Raw genomic sequence first — 12,993 nt, 5'->3', positions numbered from 1 at the left:
GTCATCTTCATTATGCAATTTAGCCTGTGTAGTTTCAATTTTTTTTTTCAGATTTCAGATAAAAAATTTCTATTTTTCAATATTTTTAATTTCTATGCTGAGATTCCTATATTTTTGTTTATTATGACCATATTTTCATTTCTATAATTGAGCATAATTGTAATAGCTGTCTTTGGCTAATAATTTGAACGTTTAGATCATCTCAGGGTTGTCCTCAACTCTTGAGAATTGATCACATTTTCCTGGTTCTTCATATATCAAGTAACACTTTAGTTCTTATGAAAAAAAATCACATTTCCATTTTTTTCAAATTATTTGATGAAATAGTTTATTTTTTTTTAAGGCGTTTGTTTGCAAAGAGCTCTGTCTACTGGAATTTATCTGTTTTGGAGAACAGACAACATGCAGGAAGAAATACACACATCCCTGGAATGACTATTTTGAACATAATATGTTCCTTATGCCAGGAAAAACCGTTATCTTACAGACCAGATAAATTAGGGAGTGATGATTAGCATTTGAAAAGAGATTCTTTTACTTTAAAAAATCTTTCATGGGAGAGTTTTTGATTGTATTGAAGGGACTTCAGACATCTTAAAAACAGCAGCACCCTTACTTCTGGTTAGGTCCCGAGGGAAACCCCATGTTTGAATGCCCCCAGACACGTCAGCACAGGAAGCTCCCAGCATGCCTGCGTCTGGGCTCTCGGAACTCTACCACTGGGTTCTGAAGCACTTTCTCATAATCCTTAGGGCTACAAGTAGTTGGAAATCAATGAATGCTTTCATTGATAGAAGTCCCATTATAAGCAAGTTTCAGGGCCATCTGTCATATCAAGCAATTGAATTCATACGAAGAAAAATACAATGAAAGGACAAGGAATGAATTACGAAAGGATTCCCTTTGTTTTTAATGTCATCTTCAAGCCTCTGAGTGTCCCCTTATGCTGTCTGTCTTCTTTAAGCACCGTTGATTTAGGACAGGGGCCTTCCTGCCTGATAATACTCCAAAACTATGTGCACAGTCAGTGTTCTTGGTTACCGTTTTTCTTCTTTTAAAATGTCTTTTGGAGTTCAGAGTTCAATAGATGTCTCAGAATCCTATTAATTGCTTTCGGGTACTTTTCTGTAAACTGTCTTCCTATTTTAATGGAGCAGTTTCTCACTGTGAGGTGTGGCAGGGAGCTATTGTGAATACCCTAGTCACTGGCAGAGTTTGGAATGGAACTTGAGTTTCTCAAATTTTCAGTCTAATTTCCTGGACTCATTGGTTTCAGTTAATTGTCTCAACATATCTTGACAATGAAAGCTTAGTGACCATCATGCCAGACACAAAGAAAGTACTCACTAAAGAATAGCTTTTAAAAATGCCTTTTATAGCCAGTTCTTCTGATTTTACCAACACCAAGTATGTAATTGCAAAGAAATAAAGCCATATTACAAAAGCACAACTCAGGAAGAGAAAGGGTTCAGCTCCTCCTTTTTAAACCACCACCCCTCCATTACAGAAATAGCCTCAAGGTGCTGAGGACCAGCCCACGGGCCTGCCCGGAATTCTCAGTCTTTCTCCTTCTTGCTTAAGCTGTTATGTTTTTTGTGCCACAAATCCTTTCAGAGAAATGTTTGATTTACTGAAATGCTTCCTACTAGCCTCATGTTATACAAAGGAATGAAAGTAAATGGTATTTAGGGGTTCGTGCTCTGCATGTGCTGTGCTGTGTCACTACCTGAAAACAAGCTTGCCTTTAGAATACGGATAGTAATTTGACAGAAATTATTTAAATTTTTCAAATTTAAATTATAGCATTTTTTCGCATTTATTTTTTACAGTCTGTAACTGTAACAGTGACCAATTCGGATACAGTGAATAACATTATCAACATGTCACTACCAATGCTTGGAATAACTGTAAGTTACCTGCAAACTATTTTTACTTAAAAACCAACTTTAATTTTTGAGATTTGTGTGTGTGTGTGTGTGTTTGCATAATGCACCACCCATCATGACAACTGATTATTATGGATTTCAAAGTCATATTTTGTCCCCCTTCAAATTTGGAAATTGAAGGCAGCAAAGCTATATTATTAACCTATATATGGTTGCTATTCTTGTATTCCCATTTTAAATTTTGTGCAAATGGAAAGTAATAGCATAATGAAATTGGGCTATAATTTTAGAGTGCTAATGGCAACATGCATTTTTATTGTATGTATTTTATACATGGACAATCACATAAGATTCTAAATATTTCCTCCTCCACTGGACTGTTCCTTCTGTATAATCTTTCCTGATTCCTCCCCTCCCATCGCCATTTGCCCTGGTTGTCATTCAAGGACTCAATCTCAGTATGATGAACCCTAAATAAGATGTTTTCTTGTGAACTTTGATATAAAGACCATCTGGCTACAGGCTCCACCCCATTGATGCAGACCCTGAGGATGAGTTGGCTGATGCCCTTTGTGAATTGGTAAAGGAGGAGACAAGTTCTGAATGAGACCACGAATCCAGGGGCGTTTGTGTCCACATCACTTTCATCCTGTTCTGCTTTTAAGTGTCTGCTCTTTGATACTTTGATGGAGCTGGTGTGAGCTGTTGAAATTCTTTTTGGTGAGAGATACATATGTTTGAGGACGAGGTTGTGTCAGGGAAAAGAGAGGGAGAGTAACATGCAGATGGACAGAAAACAAGGAAGCACTTGTAAAGCACGGCTCCTCAAATAAAATTCTCTGGAAATGTAAAAATGCCCTGCTACAGTGACAGGGCGTAATTACAAGACTTGTATTTAAAATTTGCCTAACCCAAAGGTATAATAAAGCCACTTAAAAGCTAAGCGCAACCAGAATTTTCCATAAGGAGCCAATGATTTCTGTACAAACAGAATTAATAATAATACATTTTAAATGAATTGGAATTTATATGCATGAGTAAAGCACACTTCTGCATTGATTTCTAACCTAGAAGATATGTACACTCTGAATAACAATTAAACCTTGGAAGAGAGTGAGTGTTTTTAGGGATGAGGTTAGGGAGATTGATTAATGATATAGCTCATTTTATTTCATGATTTTAATTTTCCTTAGCGTAAAGTGATCAATCTCACTAGACAAAAAAATTTCTATTCTAACGAAGAGTTGAGCCTATTTGGCTATATATGTATGCCTGATTGAAGAGATTCCAACAGTGTTTCCAATCCCTACCTTAAAAGAAAAGGTTTTTATTAGCTCTCATTTCCTATTTGCAACACAATTTTGAGCAGATTTAGCTGTGCAGGCACGTGTGTGTGCCTGTGTATGTGTGTGTGATGGCTGCCATAGCTGGGACTCTCCTTCAGAAGGGCTAGACTGATTTTTAATCGGGAGTCAAGGGCAAGCACGGTACCTATCACCAACAATTCCGTTTCAAACATCTTTTGCTTTATCCTCTCTTGGAGACCTCTTTAAAATAATTCAGCTGTCTTTATAATTTTGACTTGTTCGTTCCGAGTAGGCTTTACAGCATTACTGGCAACGATTCTGCTGGGAGTGGCTGTGCTCTGCATCTGACCTGTTCTCTCGGTTACAGTTCTTGTGGCTTCTTTCCCACGTCTGCACCAGAGTCAGTGTGCTGACTTCGCTGGGCCTTCTCCTCAAGGCCTCCTGGGCTTCCGCCTCCTTTAGCTCAGGGTTGCTGAGCCATCGAGGCCTTTCAAGCTTTACTTTCATGGAACAGTCATGGCAGGGCGTGTGGCTCTCTGGACAGCATGCTTGTCTGGGCAGGGACATTTGAAGGCAAAAGCCAACATTCTCCAAGGAGTTTGGAGATAGCAGAAGGCAGGACTCTCAAGATTAGACTTTTCCTCCTTAATAAAGGGGGCATAACTGTGATTTCTTTTGCTATCGGCAACGCCCAAATTGAGGGGCTGACTGCATTGTGGTTCCATAGATCCTTGGCCTTCATCAACAGGGACAAGAATCAGGGAGGGTCTATTGGAGGCTGTGAGAGGAATAAGGGGTTACTGAAATCGGCGCCATTGACTCCGAAAAACTGTAGCCACCCCCATTGACCAAATAGCATTTATACTGGCCCCAATTTTTTCTTTTTGGAAGCAGAAATGCTAAGGAACTGGTACCTGCTGTGAAAGATTTTGTGTGACACATAGTTCTTTTTGTTTCCAAGGGCTCTGAGAAAGATTACCAGCTGTGGGTCAGTTCCGGCAAGAAAGAGGCCCCATGCCCACTCACTGGTAAGTGTCTGGGAACATCTCAGAGGGGGCTGATTGGGTGGAAAACTGCAACTCTGAAGTCTCAAAGGAACGGTTGCTCAGTCTCAAGCTCCAAGACCCTTAAAAGTGAAAATCTTATGCAATATTCCTTCCTACATTTATTAAATAATTACTAAGCACTTACTCTATCCCAGGCACTGATAACATCTCTTCATTCCACGGCTTATGGTCTAGTTTGTGGGAAATGTGAGTTTTTCTTCTTTACTTTTTTACTTGACAAGCAGAGCTGTCTTGAAAAACTTATACATACTTACTTCCTCAGGTATGATGGCAACCTGGATCGGAATTTCTTTTCCCATCTATTTATTTTTTTATATTCCACTCTTGAATTCCTCTGTTCCATTTCCTAACTACTAAGTAGCCTCTATTTTGTGAGAATCTTAAAAAATCCAGCCATACCTCTGAATCCAAGTACAAATATTTATTTAATACTTGCTCTGTGTCTGAAACTTTTCTCAGCATCATAAGAAAGATGAGATAATCGCAGTTAACTCCTCACATCTTCACTGACTAAACCACCGGTACTTTGCTGTTTCTCAGGCCGAGTTTTCTAGCATTGTTCTTGAGGTTATTGATAAATCGATTACACCTCTCCTAAAATCGTTATTAGAGCAAGTGAGCTAAAAGAATAATAATAATTCTTGGATCAGCAAATTTGTTCAGTGTGGAAAATAGAGGGACTAAGACAAGGGAAGGGACAGGCTCTGTCGCAGACCTGGCAGGATGTCTTCTCAGCCTTCACGGAATTGAAGAGAGTGAGGACCTTGCTCTGGATGAGCTTGGGCTGAAGGGAGTGTTGTGGCTGGTTTGATCTTCTATCCAGACCACTAACACTGTCTCCCTGTTGGCAATAAGGCTGTTTTGCTTTCTTCTCATTCATGTGTTCACTGCAGGAGCACTTTGAATTTCCTTCAAGAACTTTTCTTTTGCGTTCATGACTTGGCTAACTCTCTGGTGCCAGAGGACTAGCTCTCAGCCGCCTCGGCTTTCGACATGGCTTCCTCAGGAAGCTTAATCATTTCTCACTTTTCATTTAAGGTGAGAGGTGTGTGACTCTTCCTCTCATTGAACACTTAGAGGCCATTGTAGGGTTACTAGCTGGCCTAATTTCCATATTGTCATGTCTCAGGGAACAGGGAGGCCTGAGGATATGGAGAGAGAGGGGAATGTCAGGTCAGTGGAGAGGTCAGAACACACACACATTTATCCATTAAGGTCTCCATCTTAGATGGGCAGTGTTCATAGTGCCCCAAAACAATTACAATAGTACCATCAAAGACACTGATCACAGATCACCATAACAACTATAATAATCATGAAAAAGACTGGAATATTGCAAGAACTATCAAAATATGACACAGCGACATAAAGCGAGCAAACACCATTGGAAACACGGTGCTGATCGATTTGCTTGACATAGGGTTGCCGGAAGTTCTCAATTTGTAAAAAGCACAGTATCTGTGAAATGCAATTAAGGGAAGCACAATAAAACTAGGCATGCCTGTATTCTTCAAGAATGAAATCCACACCACACTGTTGGGGAAAAGTGCAATTCTCCACAGAGAACTCTATGGAGAGGAAGCAATTTAAAGCATGGAAGAGCAAAACAAATCACATGGCAGGCAACTCCCGGTGATGTTGGGGGCAGTTTTCCACTCTGTAAACACTGTTTTGCACTTTGCTTCTGGGTTTCCAACACCATGCAGCCTTCCCTCTGATGGCTGCCTGGCAGGGCCCTGGGAGGGTGGGCAGCCGTGGGAGGGCAGCTGAAGGCACAGAGCCCTGCTGCTCTTGAGGAGCCCTTGTCTTTAGAACTGACAAAAGGAAACAAAAAATCTGTGTTAAAATGACATTACGAGTGAGACAACAGTGATCACAGCAATTCTGAACATATATGGTCCAATTCTTTAAAAACCATTGACCACCAATGTTTACTAATATATTTTCCTTGATCCTTATAAGTCTGTGTGAGGGTAAGCATTTAAAAGGATGAATGTCAGGCTCAGAGAGGTCAAGTAATTTGCCTCAGATGTACAGATCTAGTTAGTGTCAAGGCAGAAACTAGAAGGCATTAAATATTCTCGGAGGGAAACACAGCAAAAGTCAACATTGTGCAATGCACTTACGGATCTATGCATTCCAAAGAAAGCAACGTGGTTAAAAATCTTTTTCTCTTTCCATTTTAAACTCTTTTGCTTGGGCACCTGCTTTTTGCAAGGTGTCTCCCGTGAGGGTGCACGTGGCGCTCGCTCGGGAGCACAGCCTTCTTCATCCAGAAGCTGCAGGAGAATGGCAGCACACACTGGTGTGGCCCACACGCTCACAGTAAGGAGGTTTGATCCTAATCCATCACCATCATCCTGATGCATAGTTAGATTTTTCTCTGTACAGGACATGAGCATCCCTACATAATTAAAATGAGCCATCGTCCAGCCACTGGGCTCCTGCCACAGGGACCAGAGGGCTCCACCTTCCAGGAGTCCCCAGACACGCAAGGCCAATTCATCCTGAAGCCAAGGCACCCAGCCAGGAACCAGCAGAGGAAAGGTGAGCCCCTCCCCTCCAGCAAGCGCCTTCTCTTGGCTCATGTCTCCACTTCCCAAATGCGTGACACGGAGCTGATTTTCCATGTGTGGGTGGAGGGCCCGTGTGGACAGGAACCCAGTACCTGCCCAGAATCAAGCTTAGAGAAACTCCAAAGGTCTGAAATCAAGACCCAGCTCAATTCTAGGAAGGTGTTTTTTCTTTTTTAATTCTTCTAGGTAGACAGTTGCTCCCTTTTCTGTATCCCCAGAGCACTGTTGCCATATAGTTCTGTGTCTGCACATCCATGTGTCTTCTCAGAGCATGTGCTTCTACAACCCGAGAACGTGCCTTCCCGATCTCAGGGATTTGTCCAGTATCTCAGTCTGTCACGGGAGGGGACCAAATGACCACATGTCTTAGACACACCTGGAATCAAAAACTCCAGTGGAGCGAAGAGTTATGGAATTGAACTGGACTCTCTTCTGGGCTTCGGCTGAAGTGGCCTTGGGATTCCAGAGAGAACTGGACTCTCAAGTCTGTTCCCACAGCAAGCTCGCTTTCCACGTCTGCTTCAGACCCAGGGCGAGACCAAAACTAGACTGAATGTTTACGGTCAGGGCTTTTTTATCTTCCTTCTTGTCATTTTTTCCCCTACCACTCCAATATTTTCCCATTGATATTTCTTTCTCTGAAGAAGACATTTTATTTATTTGGGAAGTATTTGAGCCAGAATAGAATTTCTACTTCAAAGTATTTTTATTATGATTGTTATTCTAGAAGGATAAACTTTCAAAAAATTTATTTTTTAATACACACACCCTAATTGGAGCATGAGGAAACACTAAACTAAATCTTGCCAGGACTGTTTAAAACTAGCTAGGTTTTGGGGGCCAGCCCGGTGGTGTAGTGGTTAAGTTCAGTGCGCTCCACTTCGGTGGCCCAGGGTTTGTGGGTTTGGATACCAGGTGCTGACCTACACCACTTATCAAGCCAAGTGGTGGAGGCGACCCACATACAAAATATAGGAAGATAGGCACAGATGTCAGCTCAGGGCCACTCTTCCTCAAGCAGAAAGGAGATTGGCAACAGATGTTAGCTCACTGTCTATACGTTCTGTCTATGCTCATAGAGTAGCTGAATGTGTAGCTTTGTATCAAGGGATAGAGCACACTTCTTCAGAGCATTCTTGTTTAAGCTGAATAATGGAATACATTTGGATAGTTTTAGAAATAATAAAATCAGGTTAAGAGTAGGAAAACCAGGTTGCATACAACAACTCAACCTACATTTTAACGTGTATCTGAGACAAACATTTGTACATGCAGACATATAGAAATCTTCTCCTGGAGTTAAGAATGTATTGGCTTTCTTCTCTCTTTTTAAAATGGTAGGGGTATCAAATGCCAGGCAGGAAGAAGCCTTAGTTAGGGGAGTGGTGGCATTCCTTCATGACTGCTACCTTCTGGAGGCAGTGAAATCAAATGGAGAATGGGGGTGGGGTCTGCTTTGGGGGTAGGAGACAGATGTCTAGGCCTCCTTAGGCCTCTGAGTGAGGGAGATGAGATTTATCAAGGCTGCTATGAGCCATGCCTTATGCTGAGTGGGACCTTCTAGTATTTAGTCCAAAGAGGTGTAGGTAGCATCATTTACATTAAAGTTGACCAAACCAAAGCTCAAAGAGTTTTCAGTAAACTTATCCGACTAAGCGGCAGAACCAGGAGCCTTCTGTTTCTCAGATCCTGCTCTCTCTGGTCCAGCCCCAGGAGCACTGCATCCACGTGAGTGGACATGGAGATGCACTCACTCCTTCCCAGGAAGGCCGAGTGGTTGGACGTTGAAGGCTACTTGGTGAAATGTTGCTTCACTGTTTATCCTTCTACAACTTGGCTCCTCTGTTGACATTTTTAGTATTCGGTATAAACATGTGATTTAAACAAATGTTAAGGTACCTTCTTAGGTAAACATTCATAGCTGAGCAGTAGAAACTTGGAACTCAGCTTTTCCTTGCTGATCACCTTTCCTTTGAAAAGCATTCTTTTGACAGGGGCTGTTGGGTAGTTAATAATCATCTCTGGGTAGCTTTGTGGGGTGTCCGAAGAAACACGGCCACCTGGAATCTTACCACATAGCCAGCATTTAATGACCACTTCCCAAGGACCCTGACTGCTGATAGTCATCATGGAGCTGCCTGAGCATTGTGGACCCCAGAGCAGAGGCCAGAGGCCCGCTGAGAAGTGGGCTCAGGCAGGTTGTGTCTTGAAAGGCAGATCCTTTTGCTGAAAGAAAGTTGACCATGGTTGGGCGTTCAGAAAGCAAACAGGGAATCTAAGAATGGGAGGAGACTTACTATGAAAGTAGATGATTGCCAAACTCCGCTTGATTTGAAAACCAAACCTGGTTAGCTTTCAAAATGTGATCTGTCACCTGAATCCACTGTTCATACTAAACATCAGAAAACACGGACAAGTACAAGTGAAGTGTCTCATGCAACAGGCAGGAGAGAGCACTGCCTAGGAAGCATTTCCCCTGGAAGAAGTGACCCCGAGTCTGAGCAAGCCTCTAGGTTTGCAGGATGAGGGGAAGAAGAGCAGATTAACACCACAAGGATGCAGTTGGCCAATTTCCAAACGTGGGAAATTCTGTGCAAAAGCTGACTCAGTTCCTCTTTCTTCTTGCCATCGCAATGAATGTGCCGTAAGTAAATTAAACTAACTACTACTGATAATCTCACTTCTTCTTTGGATTCAGGCCAGAAGTCAGTGAGAATTAATTTTATGGGCAACTGGGCCCTCCGGCGTGGCTCCAGCACCTGCCAGGACCTTCTGCACGTGACGCCACCATCCCCAAAGCCAGGGCAGCTCTTTGGCGTCAGCCTCGGGGATGTGTGTGAACGCGACAGCCTGCCCCCTTCTCTTCTGGTGGGTCTCATTTTGGTCTTCTGTGGCTTTCCTGAGGAGGGAGAACTCTGAGAGGTCAAGTGTCTCATTTAAATCTATCCCTAAATGGAGAAATCTTTAGACAGCCGCTGGCTTTGGGGGAAAAGCTTTGCTAATATTATGTCAAAGAATAAAATCTGATTTAGGTACTGCTGAGTCATAAAGCAAACACGACAAAGAAAAGATACCCATGTCCATTCCATAGGTTTCAGCAAAGACCCACATATGCCTGCTCAGATCAATGCAAATGGGCTCTATGTGGATGAGTCTCTGAGAGTCCACCCTGTCTCATCTTCTCTGAACTCCACAGTAGTCTTCAGCCTCCTTCAGCTGAGTCTACTCAATCTCACTCCTCAGAATCTCTCAGGTGATTTTGACCTGTATTTCCAGTGCTGAAGCATACAGACTCAGCCTCTGGCATATGTGGATCCTTTCATCCAAATAGAATGTGTCAAGTGACAGCCACAGAATTTGGCCTGTGTTAACTCAAGTTGGTGTATGGAATTGTCAGTTTCAACATTTATTGAGTGTCCAGTATCTCTCCAAGCACTCTACCAGATCTAGGGAATTTTAGGCTAACGATGAAGAAATGTGTCATGCCAGTCCCATGCTCCTACTACCTCAGTCCTTGCAAGTTTCACAGCAAATTTAGGGGGTAGCTATGATTATCATCATTCCCACTTCACAAATGAGAAAAAAAGTAACCTCACTAAAGTGTACACTGTGCCCAAGGCCACACAGCCAAGATGTAGCATCATAGGATTCGGGTCCCTTGGATTACCTGACTCCAATACCTAGAGCCTTTCTGCACCACAAGCAGAGGACATGAAGATGCAGCAAAAGGAAAGGAAAGAGTGATGAGAAGGGGATGTAATTAGAGGAGGAGGAGAGGGGTTTGGAGAGCCCGATTTGAAAGGAGGGAAAGCAATCCAGGAAGTAGAAATGGGGTATGCAGCCCCTTAAAGGGGAACGAACAATGGGACACGGGTATGGCACGAAGATTTCCATAGCTGGGGAAGAGCAGCTATATTAGGGCACGATGAGGAAAGATTGGTGGAGTAGGAGCGGGTGATTCCACAAAGGCCTGGAAGCAGGGAAGTTTGATTCAAAAGTGTCAGTTCACTGAAAAGGAAAATCTGACTTAACAACTGTTTGAAATGTTTCAGCATATGAATGTAGAAGGGATGGTTGGGTAGAAAATAGAGACACTGAGAAAAAAAATTCTACGTTTGCTTGCATGCCCCCCCCCTCCAGCACTGCACCTCGCTTACCCCAGCTCAGACAAGGGGGGAGCTGGTGCTCTGGGCTCCTGGATACAAGGTGCCATTGATTTTTCCTTTCTCTTCTTCCCTATAGGATATGCTTTGCTTTCTTAAGCAAAAAGGGCCGCTCACAGAGGGCATATTCAGAAAATCGGCCAATATGAAATTATGCAGAGCCCTAAAGGAGACATTAAATGCTGGGGACAAAGTGAACCTGAACTGTGAATCTGTTCTTGTGGTCGCATGTGTCTTAAAGGTAGGGAAACTTCTAGCATTATCCACACACAGCGTAACTCTGAAGGTACATGATCAATTTCCTTCACCGTGATTGCCCAGGAACCATAATAGGCATAATAGATTGAGAAACTGAAAAACACTTCACGAAGTCCAAATTTAAGGGCATTAGTTTGGGTGTTAAAAGCCCCAAATGTTAGATATACTTTCCTTTTTCACCACACACTACCTTCTCCTTCTTCATTCCTGAACATTATCCCAGAATAATAATAATAAAAATTCTAAACACACACTTAGATATACAGAACGTTTACCAGAACAAACATCCTGTTTTTGATGACTTCTTCACCATTGTCCTAATGAAAGCAAAGTTTACAAAAGAAAATTAGTACGAAACATTTGAAAATAGATAGAGAGGTTGACCGTAGTCAGTAAGCCAACATTTGTCATTCAATGAATCAAAAAATGCTCAATGAGTGACCAAAAGCTCCGTTCACTTCCTCATCCTTCTTTCGCCTGCCTCTTTTAATTTAAAAGTAGTGTAGGGGTGACTTCACTATTTTTTGCCTTCTTTCACCCTTACCAAATTTGGCATCCTTTATTAATGTTTGTTAAGCTTAACCCACCACCCACGATTATGGTCACACAGTAACAAGCTCCTACCACATGCTTCTTCTTATAAATCTGACTTTTAAAGTAGGTGCAGCAACGAAAATTTGTTTGGAATTCTGAAAATTCAATAGATTTATACAAAAAAGGTTTTTAAATGATACCGCTAAATCACAAATATCCAGTTATGTTTCTATGAAGGGAATCATAGAACAGGGAAAGAATTGACTCAATCCATCTTGGTATTTGTTAACAGCTGTAAAGAGGAATGTCATAAGTAGAAATGACTACAATAGGTTATTAAAATTCTCTTATAATCGAGATTCCATTTGGTCTTTCCTTGTTCCCCATGATTGTTCAGCTCTGTCATAAATAGGGACAGTTCAGAAGTGGCTTAGAGTCGACCACTGTGACACTGGGATGATTAGAAATATACTCTAGGCATACAAATAGCAAGTTGAGTGTTGCCTTCTGTGAGGTGCCCACCTGGAACTGATTTTCCAGCAAGAGTTAGAGTTGCCCATCAGCAGAGTCTTGCCTATCTTTCTGTTATAAGTACAGACTAGCAAGGGGGTGGCCACTCGTGGGTATAGTTCTTAGACATTCCTAAAGTTGACTGATCTTGGTGGGGAATCAGACTTTGCAACTTGGCTTTGATAATACCATGCCCAATGAACTGGGGTGTTGACCTAAACCAGAAATGAGTACATCATCAGGACCACATTGAGTTTGCCATTGAGCTGTCTAAAAACAGAGGTCCAGCAGTGAATACCCTTGGCATATTCTGCTCGGGTCATGTTCTGGCTTCACCACACTCAGCCTCACCAATGGGCTCCCACAGAACAGGGTTCAGGAAACAGAGAGGAGACACATGCTCCGAGTGCATGTAGTGTGGTACGCATGAGGCAAGGGCCCTCCTGCACGCTCCCAGACTCGAAGAGCCGGCCAGAGTTGGACTGCTTCCTCCCTCCAAATGTATTGGAAGCACTCCATAGGAAACACGGTGAAAAGCACTAACTACCATGACTAGCTACAATACCATGGGTACCACACACCAATCAACATAGTCAAAGTGAGAGGACTGGGACTCTGTCCATTGGCTTCTCTGCTCTGTCCCCAGTGCTCACAATAGTGCCTGGCACTAACAGCAGCTCAATAGGGATTAG

At 42.4% G+C, this 12,993-nt stretch overlaps 1 protein-coding gene across 2 annotated transcripts in view; it reads left to right on the top strand.

Annotated features, from left to right (window-relative positions):
- LOC138924615 (rho GTPase-activating protein 20-like) overlaps positions 1-12,993 on the top strand; it is an 85,358-nt gene that overhangs the window by 60,199 nt on the left and 12,166 nt on the right. For both annotated transcript variants that reach the window (XM_070269697.1, XM_070269698.1), the window contains 5 exons: positions 1,830-1,907; positions 4,155-4,221; positions 6,652-6,807; positions 9,535-9,704; positions 11,079-11,240. In XM_070269697.1, coding sequence (XP_070125798.1) covers positions 1,830-1,907; positions 4,155-4,221; positions 6,652-6,807; positions 9,535-9,704; positions 11,079-11,240 — 633 coding nt within the window. The remainder of the gene's footprint in view (positions 1-1,829; positions 1,908-4,154; positions 4,222-6,651; positions 6,808-9,534; positions 9,705-11,078; positions 11,241-12,993) is intronic.

Source organism: Equus caballus, chromosome 6, assembly GCF_041296265.1.
Source record: "Equus caballus isolate H_3958 breed thoroughbred chromosome 6, TB-T2T, whole genome shotgun sequence".
Classification (NCBI taxonomy): domain Eukaryota; kingdom Metazoa; phylum Chordata; class Mammalia; order Perissodactyla; family Equidae; genus Equus; species Equus caballus.
The sequence above is the reverse complement of the archived record's forward strand: the minus strand, read 5'-3'. Positions and strand labels throughout refer to the sequence as shown.